Source organism: Rattus rattus, chromosome 2 (genome assembly GCF_011064425.1).
Source record: "Rattus rattus isolate New Zealand chromosome 2, Rrattus_CSIRO_v1, whole genome shotgun sequence".
Lineage (NCBI taxonomy): Eukaryota > Metazoa > Chordata > Mammalia > Rodentia > Muridae > Rattus > Rattus rattus.
Genome location: NC_046155.1, coordinates 199,040,221 through 199,058,171, shown reverse-complemented (window position 1 = coordinate 199,058,171; position 17,951 = coordinate 199,040,221). Strand labels below are relative to the sequence as shown.

The 17,951-nt window shown below is 46.0% G+C and overlaps 1 protein-coding gene across 1 annotated transcript in view; it reads right to left on the bottom strand.

Annotated features, from left to right (window-relative positions):
- The window catches only part of Akap12 (A-kinase anchoring protein 12), an 89,287-nt gene extending 76,836 nt beyond the window's left edge, over positions 1–12,451 (bottom strand). The window contains 3 exon segments of the mRNA XM_032894797.1: positions 12,135–12,155; positions 12,158–12,202; positions 12,204–12,451. Of these exon segments, the coding sequence (XP_032750688.1) occupies positions 12,135–12,155; positions 12,158–12,202; positions 12,204–12,284 (147 nt within the window). The 5' untranslated portion in view covers positions 12,285–12,451.
- Positions 12,452–17,951: the final 5,500 nt, after the last annotated feature.

The following is a 17,951-nucleotide window of genomic DNA, read 5'->3' as shown; positions in this document are numbered from 1 at the left end:
TTTCTCTGGAACTCACTCTGCAGACCAGGCTAGCCCTAAACTCACAGAGATCTACCTGCCTCTGCCTCCTGAGTGGGGATTAAAGGAGCTTGCTGCCACCACACCTGGCTCAGTGGGACATTTAAAAAGGAATAACAAATTGACTGCAGTGACAACCAGCATGCAGAGCCTGCCCTGCAAGCGCCAATAAGCAACCACACACTCAGACACACGACTAAGAGAGCAGACCACCAACCACCCGGTCCTCAGCACAGCCCAAAAGCAGACACCGAACATGGACACTACATGCACTGGAGTGACAATTTTGGAGTCTGGGTTTCTTTAAAAACACAGGAATAGGGGTTGGGGATTTAGCTCAGTGGAAGAGCGCTTGCCTAGGAAGCGCAAGGCCCTGGGTTCGCTCCCCAGCTCTGAAAAAAAGAACCAAAAAAAAAAAAAAAAAAAAAAACACAGGAATAGTATAAGAATACAGTTTTTTGTTTTAATCCCAGGAGTGGGGGGCACCGGGCTACTTCAGGCTGTCCGCAATGGCTGACTCTGATTTGCCGGCTGCCGATAGTTTCTACGATTGTGTGACGTTTGGAATTCTGAGAATTTTTTGAAGGATATATAAATGCTAGAGCCCTGATAGGTGGTGGTGGTCGTTGAAGGGGGTTGGTTGTGGTTTGTGATTAGCCACGCTCAAAGAAGAAACAAGACAAAAGAAAATAGATTTAAGGATTTCTCTCTCCCTTCTACCCTTCTTTTCTTTCCTATCTAGTGTAGGAGGTAAAACCAGGAGGGATAAAAAAAAATGGGAAAAAGAACTCACAAAATAGCAAAGACTAGTACAAGCAAAGGAGAAACAAGAAGAAATTAGATCCAAGGACCTCTATCCCCCCACACCCCATCTATCCTTTCTCTCCTATCTAATGATGGGGGGTGGGGAGATAAAAGGTGGGGAAAAGAACCCACAAAATAGCAAAGACCGGAAACATTACCCAAAAGAGTCATCCCTAAGACATCTTTCTCCTGGCTGCAAACAGAAGGGGTGTGGTCAACCCGCAGGGACCTTTGTTTCCCAGTGGAGAAGCCTGGCTGAGGTAAGTGCTGTTCTGGCAGATGCCCAGCTTGCTGCCTTTAGTTTTCTCTTCTGCTTCCGTGCTCTTCCCCTCCCTTCAGGTTCCACACCATTATCCCCTTGTACTGATGACCTCCATGACACACCCCGCCCAGTCTGTGCTCTCAGGAAAAAAGCACTGTTAGAGATGTATAGCTAAGTATGATGCCTCGGCCATTACTGAAGCCTTTGCTTACATATTTCTATATCTGTGACAGGTGCTGGCCACATACCCTCAGCTGGCCTTAAACCCAAATCCTCAAGGGTGCACCCTTCTGAAAACCCTCGAGTCCCAAATTATTGCTTACGAGTGATGTCCTAGCTTCATATCTCTTGCTGGGATAAAACACCCCGACAGAAAGGAGATGAGAGGAGAATGGATTATTTGATCTCCGTTCCTGGTTACAGTCCATCACTGACGGGGAGTTAAGGCAGTGGGAGCTTGAAGTAGCCACATCCACAGTCAAGAATAAGGAGAAATGACTGCATACATAATTACAACTCAGCTAGTCCTATTCTTAGAGTTTGGGGCTTCAATCCAGGGAATGGTACCATTCACCTCTAGGCTGAATGCCTCCCCATCAATCAAGACAATCTCCCAGACAGGCCCATCAGCCAACCTGCTCTAGATAATCCCGCACTGATTCTCTTTCCAGCAGATTTTACGTTGTATCAAGTTAACAGTTAAAAATGCCTCCCTTCACTAGGGCAGTGGTGGCGCTTACCTTTAATGCCAGGGGCAGTCTCTTGCAAGTTTGAGGCCAGCCTGGTCTACAGAAGGAGTTCTGTGAAGCCAAAGCTACACAGAGAAACCTGGTCTTTAAAAACAAATAAGCAAAAGTCTCCCTTCTGAGGATCCTTCAGGTGAAGCCATGTGTTCTCGGATGTGTGGGAGGCGGAGCCAGAGGCATCTCTTGGACCTGGGAGTTGGAGCAGCAGCCTAGAAGATAAGGCAGCGGTCCCGTTTTGGTTTTGAGAGAGGGTTTCACCTAACTCGGTTCGTGACCTAATCTGACTAGCAAATCATGATTCTCCGTTGTCGGTCCTCTCCAGTGCTGGGGTTGAAGCATGTACTCTCACCGGGATTTTCCACTTTGGAGATCTGGTTGCTTGTTGTCTTAGCTTTTAGGTCTTTATTATTAATAGGGAAGGGGATATATGATGTTTTCGTGTTAAATCTGGGCACACAGATACCACACGAGTATGTGGAGGTTAGAGAACAAGTTTTAGAAGACAATTCTCTCCTTCCGTTGTGGGTTCTGTAGATCAAACTTAAGTCGTCAGGCTTGTAAGTGCCTTTACCTGCTGAGCCATCTTGCTGGTCCCCTTGTTGTTCCTGTCTGCCCCGGGGCCAAGCCAGTGCCCCGCTCAAATTTCACTGACCTGGCAGAGATCTGAGCCAACAGTGTCCTTTGAAAATGCTCGCAGTCTCCCTTCGCAGCCTCACTTCCCACCTGTCTCCAGCCCACACTGTCCCTCTAGATGGCCCTCTGCGGATGGATGGAAGGCAGAGATCTTCTACATCTGCGGTGTTTGGCACGAGAAGCTTTCAGTTCACCTTTGAAGCCCTCCACCTTGGGCGAGGCTCTAATGCCGTTAGATGAACTGAGACTTTACCATCCTTTTTTCGTTATTCCCTTAAAAACATTCATCTCCTTAACCTGTCTCATCTCTTCCGGCCTCCCCACGAATGGACTAAAATCCTTTTCCAAAATATTCTTTGCTTTTCAAAGTAGTTATCTAGAAAAGTCTCTGCGTGGATCTGGACTAACTGATGGCAGGTCTCCGACCCTCTCTTGCGCTTGCCTAAACCTGTCACTGAATGCTGCGTCTGAAGAGGCCTCCCCAGCCCCCGGTTGATGAACAACGCTATGCGCTTTCCTATCGCAACCTCACCATACCTAAACCACTGCCCTTTGAACACTCCACAATTAAGAATTACCTGTTTGATCTACTTGTGATACTGGAGGTCCAACCCAGGGCCTGTGCACAGCTAGACAAACACTGTTGCTGCTCTCTATCTCTAAGCTTAGAAAATATGAACACGCTTTCCTTTTCCCTTAGAAACAAGGCCTCCCTATGTTAGCTCAAGCTGGCTTCAGTCTCCCAAAGCCTCCCTAGCACTGAGCCTAAAGCGCTGTGTAGCCATTAAAGACAGCTCTGCATCATATTTGGCTACCTCTAATATATAATATATATCATATATTATATATATATATATATGTATATCATATGTGAAGACAACACATGAGGTTAGAAAGGAATCCCCGCTTCCTTTTTATACTTACATAACCACACATTCAACAATCACCTCAGCCTTGAGAAGCAAGGAGAGAATATATGCAATATGAAAAATATTTTAGGCCATAGCGTTTGGTACTATAATTGACCAGATGTTTTTAATTCATTGTACAAATACAGAGGAAAGTTGTCTAATTTTTTTTAAAAATTGAAACAGGCATATGCATATGTAGAGAAAGGTTCAACAAGAGACTACGTGACCCATGGCACTAGGGTAATAGGAAACATATATATATATGGACAGTAATCAGATTTTTCCTCTTAGGCATCAAAATAAGCCTTTCTTATGGATTAGGATCTAAATGGGATTGGGGTGGGGTGGGAGTGGGAGGAACACCTTCAATCTCGGCACTCAAGAGGCAGAGGCAGAAACAGGCAGGGGCCAGTGGAGCTCTGATCCTGGTCAATAGAGCAAGTTCCAGGGTAGGCAGAAGTACATACAGAACTCCTATCTGGGGTGCAGGGGATCTAAATGGGGTGGGGCAGAGCCCTGCCTTTACCATGTGAAGCATGAGGCACTGGGCTTAACCAATTATATGCCTATAATCCTAGGTCTCGGGAGGCCGAGGCAAGCAACAGCTACATAAAGAAGCCATGTCTCAAAGTAAAGCAAAACAAACCAACCCCTGGGGCTTTGTGTGTGTAGGCACACTTCTTGGACCCTGAACCTCCACCAGACATAGTTTGTACACGCCAACACCTGATGTGGCTCGTGTATACCAGTCCCTGCCTGAGCCGCTCCGGGCAGAGCAGCCTCCACTCCTACAGCATACTAAGTAGATTTTCCTTTATTTTCTTCTCCAGATCTGTGAGAGGGAATAAAGGCCTTTATCTTCTTACACCTTCCCTTCCACCCACGCAAGCTCTTGAGTTGTCACCTAAGCCTTAAACACCAGGGGGAGGAGGAGTCTGTGTGTCAGCGCCTCTCCTCCTCTGAGGCCACAGTGCCCACACTGAAATATTAGAATACACAGAGGCCTTTCAAGAATCCAGAGGACTGGTTGTGTTGTGATGTCGCACACCGGTAGGATTTGCTGATGGAGGCAGAGGCAGGAGGATTACCAGTTTAAGGACAGCCTGGGCTATACATGGGCTTGAGAGATGGCTCAGTGGTTAAGAGCACTGACTGTTCTTCCAGAGGTCCTGAGTTCAAATCCCATCAATCACATGGTGGCTCACAACCATCTGTAATGAGATCTGATGTCCTCTTCTGGTGTGTTGGAAGACAACGTTCTCAAGCAAACACACACACACACACACACACACACACACACACACACACACACACACACACACACCTCCCTCACATCCTGCTTATGCACGCCTACTATTCCAGCACTTAGGAGCTAGAGAAGGAAGGCTCAAGAGACCAAGGGCAAACTTGGATACACAGTGATTTCAAGGACAATCTTGGTCTTTAAGGAAAAAGCCTATGTCTAAAAAACAAAAAAGTCCCATCTTTGCATCCTCCAGAAGGTTCTGATCAGCAGGAAAATGGCTCAAGATCCAAACAATGAGTCAAATACTTATAGTCATGTATTTTTCAAGAAGTAAGGGGGGCAGGACAGTGGTGGCTCACACCTTCAATCCCAGCACCCGGGAGGCAGAGGCAGGTGGATCTCTGAGTTCAAGGCCAGCCTGGTTTATAGAGTGAGTTCCAGGACCGCCAGAGCTACAAAGGGAAACCCTATCTTAGAAAAGAGAGAGAGGGAAGGAAGGAAGGAAGGTAGGAAAGAAAACTAGCTCAGCAGGTAAGAGCTGTTCTTCACAGGACCCACAGTCAGTTTCCAACACCCTCACAGTGGCTCACAACCCTCTGCAATACCAGCTTTACTGATGCCCTTTTCTGGCCTCCATGGGTACCAGGCACGCCTTTGGTACCCATACTTTCAGGCAAACACACATATGGAATAAAATTAATTTTTAAAAACCAATGTTGTAGTAGAGCAGCAAGATAGGCTATTGACCTGCTACTAAGCCTGATCACCTGAGTTCATTCTCCGGGTCGTGGTGGAAACAGAACTGGCTTAGGCCTCATAGACTCCCCATGCTACTGTACTTACAAGTGCAAACACAAACACGCAATGTATTATTTATCCTTTGCCTATCTCTTTGTCTACCTTTCTACTGTGGTATTCTTAAAAGTTTGGGTTAGGAGAACTAAGAATTAGGTTAAAAGATGACAACAGATGCAACTGTTGACTATTTTCTCAAATGCCACAAACTCCAATCTCTCACATCCCAAAGGATGACCTTCATAGAGCTGCACGGGTCAAGGATGGATGTGTACGAGCTCCCGGAATCCGTTCCTTGCACAGGTGTTCTGTTCCCCAAGCCCTGAATATATTTTAAAACTCACAGAAGACAATGAAAACAGGCAGGTTCATAATGTTGAAAACAAAACACCTTTGTGAGTGTATGCTGCGTGGGTGGGAATGAAACCCAGGGCTTCCCACATGTTGTTAAGAATGGCTTATCGTCCTCAGCTACCCCGAGCCCAACACAAAACATACTATTTCCTTTGTGTTGATTGTCCTAACATTCACAGGGTTGAAACAGGGTCACAAGGGAGCTCCTCCCCCAGGCCCAAAGATTGGGACAAAGTGGGGTGACTCTTGCTAAAGTTCCAGGCCACCAAGCTGGAACCAAATTGTTTATCTGACCTTTCAGATATCAGAAGATGAAGTTAGGTAATGGCCAAAACCAGCTATGTTTGAGGAGGGTACATGCCTGGAGTCACCCCACATGCGCAAGAGGCTGAGGTAAGACGCCTGCCTGTTTTGAGCCTGGGTTACACTGAGAGACCCTGTCTAAAAAAAAACAAACAAATGAGTAAAAGTGTTGGCCGTGTAAGTAAGTTTCCTCTGCATTAATCTTTACAAGATGAGTAACTTTCGGTACTGTCTCTGGTTTCCTTAGTCTTCTCATCTAGACAACTATTCCATTTTGTAAGAGGTCCCTGATTCTGGAAGCAGACAGAGGCCCATGAAAGTGGAGCACAGCCCTGCATCCCTGTAACCCCAGTTGCTGGGAGCTGAGACAGGAGAGCCACTCCAGCCCTGGGAAGGAGATCAGTCCCGGCAAAAGCGACAACTGTGTTTCACACATATACAGGAAGGCTGATTAAGCTCTTAAACTAAATAGATATGTTATTCATTTGTATATTTCAAAAGTGGATCTGCTCAAGTCCAGAAGAGGACAAGTTCAAGACCAACCTGGGTTACACAGTGAGTTCTGGGTTAGCCTGGGACATAGAGTACAACAGCCTATAGTCCTCAAGGCTGAGCCCTTACATTTTATAAGCCTTCTATTTTATAACTGCTGGAATGAAGTCCTGGGGGTTGGAGGGTGCTGGGGACCTAGTGGTGTAGCCTCTTATCCTAGCAGCCTAAGGGGAGGTGCTGGGCTTGGCCTCTGATGTAGTGAGAGAACGGCATCTCCTATAATAGGGACAATCTATTGGCGTATAGATAATCACACAGGCAAAACCACCAATTTACTCAAGAGTAGAGGAAGGATGACATGTTCAAGGACAGTATCCTCTATATAGTGAGTCTGGGGCCAGCCAAAAGTACATGACACATATACTAAGGTGTGGAGGAAACCCATGTGTTAATAAAGATGAGTCTTTCTGTTACTTTAATTTTTTACTCTAGACCATTCAGGGTAAAGACAGATGGGTTGGTTCTTAAAAATCAGTTTTACTACTCTACTTCCATTTCTCAGACAGTCACAGTAGCACAGCGCAGTCAATTATGGAATGGAATAACAGCACCCCCAATGTCTGTCTTGATACAGACACACTCTTTAAAACACCGGTCAAGGGGCTGGAGAGATGGCTCAGCAACTAAGGGCACATGTCACTCTTGCAGAGGACCTGGGTTCAGTTCCCAACACCCATCTGGTGGCTCACAGTCATTTGTAACTCAGGTGCCCAGGGATCTGATGCCCTCTTCTGACCTCTGGGGTCACCAGGTGTGACTGTGCAGACATACATACGGACAAACCACTTGCTCTTATGTACATCAGAATTAAAGAAAAGCAATGGGTTCTTCAGCTCTGCATATTATGTGTTGGTGACTCATAAATCCAGCAGTCAAGGGGACCAAGGCCTGAGGACTTCACAAGGGTCTCCAGCTCCCCACCTCCTGGGGAGACTGGCCTCACCCATACAGGGTGCAGGAGCCCTGTTCTGTTTTCAACTTTGGACTCACTGATCAGGAGAAAATACAGGAAGGTTAATTCAGGGCTGCCAAAAAGACATAGCATATAAGGTATTTGTGGCCAAGCCTGAGAACATGAGTTCAATCTTCACGCCCCACAAGGTAAGAGGAGACAACCAACTCCCATTGCTAGTCCTCTGACCTCCGTATGTATACACATGCACACGTACACAAACACACACAAATATGTAACGTTTATTTAAAAACAAAGATTAGGGGTTGGGGATTTAGCTCAGTGGTAGAGCGCTTGCCTAGGAAGCGCAAGGCCCTGGGTTCGGTCCCCAGCTCTGAAAAAAAGAAAAAAAAAGAAAAAAAAATAAAAACAAAGATTAGGGGACTGGAGAGGTGGCTCAGCAGTTAATTAAGAATACTGGCTGGTCTTCCAGAGGTCCTGAGTTCAATTCCCAGCCCCTACAGAATGGCTCACAACCATCTGTAATGAGATCTGATGCCCTCTTCTGGAGTGTGGGCATATACGCAGGCAGAGCACTGCACACATAATAAATAAATAAATAAATAAATAAATAAATAAATAAATAAGTTAAATCAGAGGCATTCTGTTTGTCAAACTGGTCAGCAGGTTGGCTCCAGAAACCAATTTACCAGAGCAATGTAAGTCTATTAGTCATTGTCAGCAACTGAATGAAAATAAACTCACAAAGACCAGAGTTTATAGACACACAACTGAGAAAATGAGAAGCAAATCTTACTGTCCCCCAGGAGAAGCCAAAACATTGTAAACTAGGAACCAGGGAAATAACTAAGCAAGCCATTTCCTGTTAGAATTTGCATATGAAGACTGACTATAGGACTTCTTGCATTTTCCTGAAGTGTAGCATAGATAAAACACTGGAGACACAGGGCATTTAAATGTTAACCTTGAGTAATCAAAGTGTAACTCTCTTGGGCTGAGGCTTAGTTCCCGCAAGGCCCCGAGTTCAAACCAAGGCAAGAGGAAGAGGACGAGGAAGAAGAAGAAAAAGATGATCATGTTTAATTCCCAAGGGCTAGAGAGATGGCTCAGTGGCTAAGAGCACTTCCTGGCAGAGGACCAGAGGTATCCCAGCACCTACTCCATACAGCCCACTTTTGGCTTCCACGGGCACCCAAGTGCGTGAATGCTCGAGTGTACATATACACAATTTTAATAAAAAAATGTTTACCTCTTATCTGACCTCAGGCAGAGTTCAAATAGGGAGATGCCTTTGAGCACACTTAGAAATAACTAAAGTCACTAAAACAAGGAGATAGGACTATAGCCTATATAGGGGACCATGGCCTATATAGGGGACTGTAGCCCAGCATTCTGCCCAAAGTTATGTTGACCTAAAAAAAAATATATATATATTTTTTTTCAGATAAAATTAAACTGAACAGAATGATGGATCCTAACTATAATTTCAGTCTTCAGAAGATCACCAAGAGTTCAAGTTTGAACTCGGGGCCTCGGCTTCATAGTGAGTTCTATGCCAGTTGTAGGAAGAATGATTCTTTGTATTAAAAAATGAAAACAGCAAGAGCCCCAAGTCAACTGATTTATTAAATATGTAGCATATGATATAAATATTTGACATATATAAAAAACCCTGATAATCTTTAATGATCAATTCTATAAAAAGGAAAAAAAAAGATCATTCTATCCAAAGAGGGAAAAACTATATCCCCAAAATGTCTACAAATTCATCAAGATTACATATACATATATGTGTAATCCAGAAGTAATCCAGAAGTAATCCAGTATGTTTCATCTGAGCCAAAAAAAAAAAAAAAGAAAAAAGAAAAAAGAAAAAGAAAAAGAAAGAGGTTTCACGTAGCCCAGACTAAACTGACTTCAAAGTCATAGTGGTCCTCCTGCTTCAGACTCCAGAAAGCTGGGATTGCAAATGTGAGCCCACACTCCCAGCCAAGCCTCTTTCTTTCTAAAGAGCAAACTGGCCTTCGAATCTGATTTTCTTCCTAAATCATTTGCTCAAGCTACTAAGTACTACAGACTGGTCTCAGTCACTATCTGATACATAAAACTAATCATAATGAGGTTAAAAGTCAAACCCGAGAAGAAGACAGCTGGTATTCAGCAAGGAGAACCCACAGGCCAAAATCATCCCTTCCTTCCACCTTTAGCTCTTGCCAAGTTCCCTATGCTTCACGTCAGGCACCTTGCCTCACACAGGGGACAGTTTGTCAGCAAACCAGGTAAGCGCTTTGCCTTGTGAAGCATGTTGGTTAAAAAGCCCCTAAGTCCACAAAAGTAGAAACTGCTGGGAAGGGGGCAAGAGGCTAAGAAGACAAGAGTGATGTAAGCTCTATGCCTTGGAGGTCAGAGATTGGAGCTTAAGTTGGAGACGAGTAAGGGAAGAGTTAGGGGTGTTGAATCATTCTTAATTCTGAGATCCTATTCAAAGTCTTAGGTCTTCAAACCTGGTAACCTGTGGGTGGAAATGAAATAACATATATGTTCCAACAAGCACGTGCATCTGTATTGATCCACATCCAAATTGATAACTGGGAAACGGGCCAACAAATTAATAATGTCACTAAAACCATCTTTTAAAAGAGACTGCTTGGGTGTTTCAAGATGGTGGTTGAGGTTGATGGAGAAGGGGGACGTAGGTTACGGGAAGGGCATGGAAGGAGTTAAAGGTTCATATTTCACTGAAAACAGGTAAGGCTGAAGTCATATAAAAACCAAAGTAAAAAGAAAAATTCTCCGGACTGCAGATTTTTAGCAATTATATCTTAAAATGACTACATTCCAAATTGGAGCTATATTGAAGGTGATTGTCGGCAAAACATGGTGAGGGGCAGTGACATGGTTTAGCGAGAATGAGTGCTTGCTGTGCAAAGCTGGCAACATGAGTTCGACCCCACAACCCACATAAAGGTGGAGGGAGAGAACTAACCCCACAGAGCGGGCCTCTGACCTCCGCACAAGCGCTGACCTCTGCACATGCGCACCATGACACATTGCCGCCCCCCCCCCCGCCCACCCCCCCGCTTCCCCAAGCACCCGCGAACCATGCACAAGTGTACTCCTCAAAAAGTAATTTTTTCTTTTAAAGGAGTGTTAGACAAATATTAAAATGTAACCAAACCATCCAAAAGATGGAGACTATGTCAGAAGCCTCTCCGAAAACCTGAGCGTCTGAGGCAGGGAGGACCTTGTTTGGATTTTACAAGTGGTGATGAGTTAAAAACTGGAGGCAGAAACAGTTAAAGATAGGCCACTCAGCCTACTTAGGCAACTAAAGAACTCAAAGCTATCAGATCCCGTCTCTGTGAGATTTACCTGGACCTCAATGTTTTGTCCTCACACAAAGATGTTTACACTTCCTGACCCGTTCCTAAAGGTCCTCGCTGCTCTTGATCACCAAATTCAGCAATTGGTTGGTTTTTTCGTTTAAGTTGTTTGGTTGTTCACATGTTTCTGTACGATTACCATAAATCCACCCGAGCGAAGTCTTGCTCACAAGCACGTGCAGGGAAATAGCTAAAATACGTTGCCAGCTGGGTGTGGCTACAAAGTCATTTGAGAGGCTGAGGCAGGAGGACTGCCACTAGTTGGGCTAGCTAGTGAGTTCCAAGCCAGTCTGGGTTACGGAGTGAAGCCCTGTCTTAAAACAAGTAAGCAAATTAATTAACAACCCTGAACAATAACAAGAGAAAGGGGACAGAAATAAAATACAATAACGAGAGCAAGACACAACGTGGAGGCGGTGGTGGGCAGGGTCGAATATTCCAGGCTCAAACCAAGCATCCTATAAAATGCCATATTTCTGGAGCTTTACAGTGAATTCTACAGAAAGAGTGCAAGGAACGATCACTTAAGCCTTTGCCTGCATCCGTGCAGAACTTCTAACTCCTATGTTTGTTTATCCAACTGAGTCCACAGACAGCAAACTGTGAGAAAGGGAGACAGGACTCCAGCTTTGCCTATCTCTCCATTGGTGCTTCTGCTCCGGTTCTCTCAGTCTGGAACAGAGCTACACGCCTGCTCTCTGCATCAGCTAGGCGGTGTCCCAGGCGCTGCCGCAGGACTCTGGGTACCAAACCTGGTGGCCCGGGTGGAGGCTGGTATCAAGGCCAACACTGGGCGGGGACCCTAGGACCTAGGTTTGCCCGGCTTCAAAGCAGGTCCCGACTTTCCCTCTCTGGGATCTAGGGGGTGTATAAAGTGACTTAAGATGCCGGGCCACGGTCAATTCTTATGGATGCCCCACGGGTCATCCCTCCCCACCCCCGCAGGCTGCAAGCCCACCGGAAGAGAGAAGAAAGACTGGAGAACGGCGGGCAGGGGCAGATTTGATGGCTGCAGAAGGGCTGGCTAGGTCGCCGCCCTTAGAAACCCTCCACAAAGATGCCAGCCCCGCCCCGGTGCAAAAGACCCCAGAGACTGCAAAGGGCTGCGCTCGAGTTTGCAGATGGGCTGCACCGCCGGGAAGTTGTGGCAGGCGGAAACCGCCAGGACGCCCCATCTCCATCCCGCCCCACCCGGGCAGGTGGCCGTAGCTTACCTTGGTGGCGGGGTCCGCGTCGGCGGGGTCTCCAGCTGCTCCCGAGGCTTCAGCTGCGGGCCCATGGCCACTGAGCTCCAGCTCGCTCGGCGTGTCGCTCCCCGCCGGCTGCTCGGGGCTCCGCTGCTCGGTGGAACTGCCTGCGCCCATGGCTCAGTGGCTCTTCTACTCCCGCCGGTTAGCTGCCTTCCTAGGACCGCGGAGACGCAGAAGGGCAAGGATGTGCGCCCAGGACCACAGGGACTAAGGGTGAGGAGCTCCGGCTCTCTGCGATCCTGCTGAGAACGTACCCGGACTGAGAATGAAGGGGACGCGCTCGTGGCAAACTCCTTAAAAAGAAAAAAAAAAAAAAAAAAAAAAGCCACCCTCGTAGCCTCCTCCCCCCCTCCTTGTTTTTCCCTCCCTTCATCACATGAGCACAGCCCAGACACGCCTTGCAGCATCTCCCCCTAGGCAGCTAGGACCAGAGACTCCGCCACCAGGCCCCCAGCAACCCACCCCGCCCCCAGGGCTTCTCAGGTCACTAAAGGGGACAAGAGCTTTGGGGTCTGTCCTGGGGCTGCCGAAGGTTCTCGAGCAGCAAAAGAAAGGGCGGAGGCAAAAGCTTTGTTTTTTTAATTTAATGATTGATAACCCAAGGTTGGATATTCTGCAGCCCATGGATTTGCATTTGACCAGGTGCGAATCTAAATCCCCATTTGCTTTTCTTCAGGTTGTGTTTGACTTTAAGCATTTGTTCTAGCTTTCTCTCCTTCAGCCGGGAGAAAGGAAGCGCTCCTAGGCTGCTCCTGAGCCTGGCCATATTAGGGCGGCTCACGTGGCAGGAGCTGGGAAACCCAGAGGTTGATGCAGTCAGGCCACCGCTGAGGTGGGCCCAGCGTCCCCATGATCCCAGCCAGTGATGTCAGCTGATGCCATCAACAGAACTCGCCGCCCTCTTTCCCCGGGGAATGCGGGGAAATGAAGCTGTTACTGGAAATGTGCCTGTCCTTTGAGAGTCTGATGCTGAAGGTTATACATCCAGGCCACCCGTCTCTCCCGACGCTTAAACACCACGTTGGCTTAGGTCTGCTTAGTCGCCATTGCCACTATCAAAACATTGAAGATTTTGAAAGTATTCAAAGAAGGAGCCTGTCTGTTTTCTTCCTCCGCTCGATTAAGTACTCATTGTATTAACACAGCCGCCAACAAGTCTTTGACTTAAATTGAAATTTTGTTAGATTACCCGTCACTAAGCATGAAAAGGCTAGGAAGAAAAGATGAACTGATGTCAGGTGAGCCTGATGTGCTTCAGAGGCCGAGGTAGGAGGGTCCAGCTTGAGCCTGAGGCCAGCATGGCTTGGATGAATCAGAGCCACAATGCAAGACTCTGTGGATGAATGAAGGAATTAATGACTTAAACCCAGTAAGAGCATTGAACCTAGATGCCAGATAATATTTCGTCGCCAGATTTGATTACAGATTACTTGAGTGTCAATGGAGACATTAATTTAACTAATACCATTTAGTCCTTATTAGCTGTCATATAAATGCATATTGGGAACCACTCGTTTTTCGAGATAAAATTTGTTTTCTCAGTTTATTTCCGAAGGACAATTTCTTTGGGATTTATTCATTTGGTAACAGACTTTCAAGTTGCTTTTGGTTATTTGTAAGTATGTTACCTACCTCGGTTTGTTTTGTTTGTTCAGACAGAATTTCTCACAATCTAGTCCAGGCTAGCCATAAGCTCTCTAGCCTCAGTCCCTGGAGGGAAGGCAGTACAGACTTGTGAGACCACGCCCTGCTTCAATTTAAATTTGGACTGTTTGCAGAACATTAGCATCTCCCCTCCTCCACCCCTTAGAGTGCTGAGGGGTGGGGGTTGGAACATCGTGGAGCCTTGTGCATGTGAGGCGTACACTCTAGCTTTGAACTGTAGCTCTGGCCCAAATGTGAGCCTTGTCATTTTGTCTCAGGTACTATTAAAAAAAAATTACGTAGATCATCGCATGTAATGCTTAGAACTACCCAACGACGTGCATCACATCATCGTCTTGAGATTACCAATAGAGGAAGGAAGAGGATTTAACCAAAGAGGTCAAAGTTTATGTACCCAAGGATTCATACTTGAATGTGAGCAAGGCATCCAATGAGCACGTGATTTTAAGGTCGACACACAACCACCAAACTGCACTCTCCTCCTTGTGGGCTCCCTTTCTCTCAAGCATGTAGGCGAAAGCGAATCATTTTGATCTCGGGATGGTAGGAACTTGAAAATGCTGCTGAAACAACCTGGGTGTGGCTTTGATGCAGAGTCCGGGATCACGCGCTCTGGGTTCTAGCCCCTCAGCCAAAGCCGGGAGGGGACTTAACTTGAGAACAATAAAGTCAGCACATTTGAAAATGGAGGAGGAGATACTGTTTGTCCTACGGATTTGATACAAATATTATCAGCATTCCCCCATTTTGTGAGATTGTATTATTCAAGTTCCTGGGAAATTCTTGACAAAGCTTTTCACATCCACTAGCCTTGAAATGTTCAGAAAGATGGCAAGGTCAAAGATTTCCAGCTAGCAGTATACAACCTGGTGCTGAGGAAGACCTTGCACATGCCTACTTAGAACACAAGCTGCTTCCTTTATGCCTCTTTTCCATGCTGTTAAAAAAAAAAAAAAAAAACTGTTTTCTTATTTTTGAAAATAAAATGGAGGGGATGAGGAGATGGGCCAGTCAGGCTGTGGAAGCATCCCGGGGACCTGAGTTCAGATCCCCACATATATAACATCTGGTGAGGGGAGCTTGTGACCTGTAGTCCCAGCATGGAGGAGAAACTGGAGGATCCCTGGAGAACCTTGGTCAGCCTGGACAAATCAGGGAGAGACCATGTTTGAAACAAAAACAAAAACCTGAGCTTTTGTAGTTTGGATTATTGATTCTCCTTCTTGGGAGGCAGAGACAGGCTGATCTTTGGGAGTCTATTCCAGGCCAGTCAGAGCTGCACAGTGAGACTCTGTCTCAAAACAAACAAAAACACCCAAAACCCAAAAATCAATGAAACAAAACCAAACCAACCATCCAAAACACCTGGAGAGCAAATGAGGAAGGTACCTGCTGAGACCTCTGGCTCTACATGGCCCCGAGTGACCCCATGTGTGCATGCACACTCACCCTGGAACACACACACACACACCCCACTCAACAAAATAAGGAAAACACAAAACAGTTAGGTGAGGTGGCACATCCCTGTAATCAAAGCATTTGTGAGACTGAGACAGATTGTGACTTCAAGGCCAGCATAAACTACACAGTGAATCCCTGGCTTTAAAAAACAAAAAACAAAAAACAAAAAAAACAAAAAAAAGAAAACAAAAAACCATCAAAACAAAACAGAAAAATTAAAAGTAAAATTGTATTTTAAGGGACTAGGTGTTTGGTTTCTGACCCCAGGACAAGGGATGGAGGTGCATATTTTACATATCAAAGCAGACCTGGCCTCCAGGCTCTCCCAGCATCCCTCTGTCCCTACCAGGTATATCTAGCACCCAACCCTGAACTTCCCAGACCAGGGGCTGTGCTGCCCTTCCCCCAGAGGCTCTTCCCTATATTACCAAACATTTTGCTCCCACAGATCCCCTCTCACCCCTCCTTGCTGCTTCCCCCACTCCAAGCAGGTTTATGCTTTTCTTTCTCTCTCTCTTACCCCCTCTCCTCTCTCTCCCTTCATACTGGTAGCCAGGAGGCTCAGCCAGGCTTGGTGGCACATACCTATAATCACAGCACCAGGCAGCCTGATGCAGGAGGAGTCCAAGGTTAGCCTGGCCACATAGTAAATTAGGGGGTTAGCTTGGCCTACATAACAAAACCGTAGCGTTAGTGGGTTGTTTCTTTTTCAAGGTAGGGTTTCTCGGTGTAGCCCTGGAACTCTGTAGACCAGGCTGACCTTTTATTTAGAGATCTGTTTGCCTCTGCCTGCAGAGTGCAGGGATTAAAGGTGCACAGCACCACTACTCTAGAGAGTTAGCTTTTACCCTTTGTTTTGTTTCTTTTCCCTCTTAATTCTGCTGTTTGATCCACAGCCTCTGTAGCTCAGGCTAGCCTGGTACTCTTTATGGGGCATGACCTAGAACTTCTGGTCCTCTTGCCTGTTTAGTGCTGGGATTCCATGTATGGATACTGTGCTCAGGTTTTGTTGTTGCTGTTGTTTTTTTTGTTTGCTTGTTTGTTTTTATTCAGTGCTAGAAGAATACTCTTTTTGTTTTGTTTTGTTCTTTGAGACAGGGTTTCTTTGTGTTGTGCTGGCTGTACTGGAACTCTGTAGACCAGGCTGCTCTCAAATTCACAGAGATCAGCCTGCCTCTACCTCCCAAGTGCTAGGATAAAAGTGATGTGCCACCACCACCCAGCAAGTAGAAAACTCTTGTAGCTTAGGGCTTCATTCATGCTCACTTTAACAACAGAGCAACATCCCCATCACCCGACAGACACACATTTCTCAAGTGCCTATCCTGTGTGAAACACAGTTACTAATGTGCTTACCACTCGATGCTCAGATGCAAGTCTACGGGCTTGTCTTGTATTGTTGGGTTTTGGAAATATCTGAGGACTTGCTCTCTTGTCCTCTGTAGTGGAACAGAAAGGCAGTTGGCCCTGGTTTCCACCCCTCCCTCAGAAGCGTCAGTTATACAGATTCTGTCTAGCAAGCCCTGGCATCTTCTGATACACCACAGGGCACAGGTGTCCTCCCCACACTCTCCCGTGGGACAGTAAGAGACTAAGATGTTTCCCCGAGGGGGTTAATTCTCCCATCAAAAACAGTTAGAGATTTCTCAAAAACAAATACACATTGCCTGTAGAGCAGGCTGAACTTGTGTGTAAATTTACTTCTCCAGAAATTCTAGTCACATGACATTTAAAAGAAAGTGTTGAATACCGCCTGAACACCTTGTGTGCACACTTGCCATTTTAAAGGAGGTATAGGCAGAAAAGACTTAAAACACTCAGTGCTGTGGCATTATTCAATAGGATGCCAGGCTGAACGCAGTGAACAAGAATACATTATATAGCTCAAAATAGTTAGAGAGAATGTGAAGGTACTCACCAAGAAGAAACGATAAGGCTTACTGCATTTTAGTGTTTAGATATGGTCTCCCAACCGGGGCTGTAGCCCAGTAGAACAGCAATTGCCTAGTGTGAGTTCAATTCCTCAGGACTGCTGAAGGAGGGGAGGGGAGGGGAGGGGAGGGGAGTCAGGGGGGGAAGTGAGCGTGCCTCACATACCCTACATTGGTCTTCAAATTGCTGTGTGTATATCTAAGGCTGGCCATGACTCAGCTTCCTGCTTCTTCCTCCCAAATGTGGGTGATGGGGGTGGGTTTATCATACCTGGTTTTATGCAGTACGGGGGGGGCGGGGATCGAGCCCAGAGGTTTCTATACTGTAGAAAGCATTCCTCAGCTCAGACTGACAAAACTTTAAGGTGAGGTGTATGCCGATTATCCCAAGTTGGTTACTTGAATAGGTATTCATAAATCAACATATCACATTCTATTTCACAAATATATAAAAATGGGGTGTAATTATGAATATATATATATATAAATATATCTGAAAACAATATTTTTCACACTTACGTTTTCCAACCCAAGATGGTTTCCAATCTTTCATAGGATCAATTATTTACAGAGAACTAATTCAGTCTAACTGCAACTATTTTGTCCAAGGAGAGTTTAAACTAAAGTGAATTAAGTAAACTGAGTGCAGGAACTTCTGCTTGGAACCTCAGCACTTAGAATGCTAAGGCAGATATAACCAGCGCGGCAAGGTTAACCTGAGTGA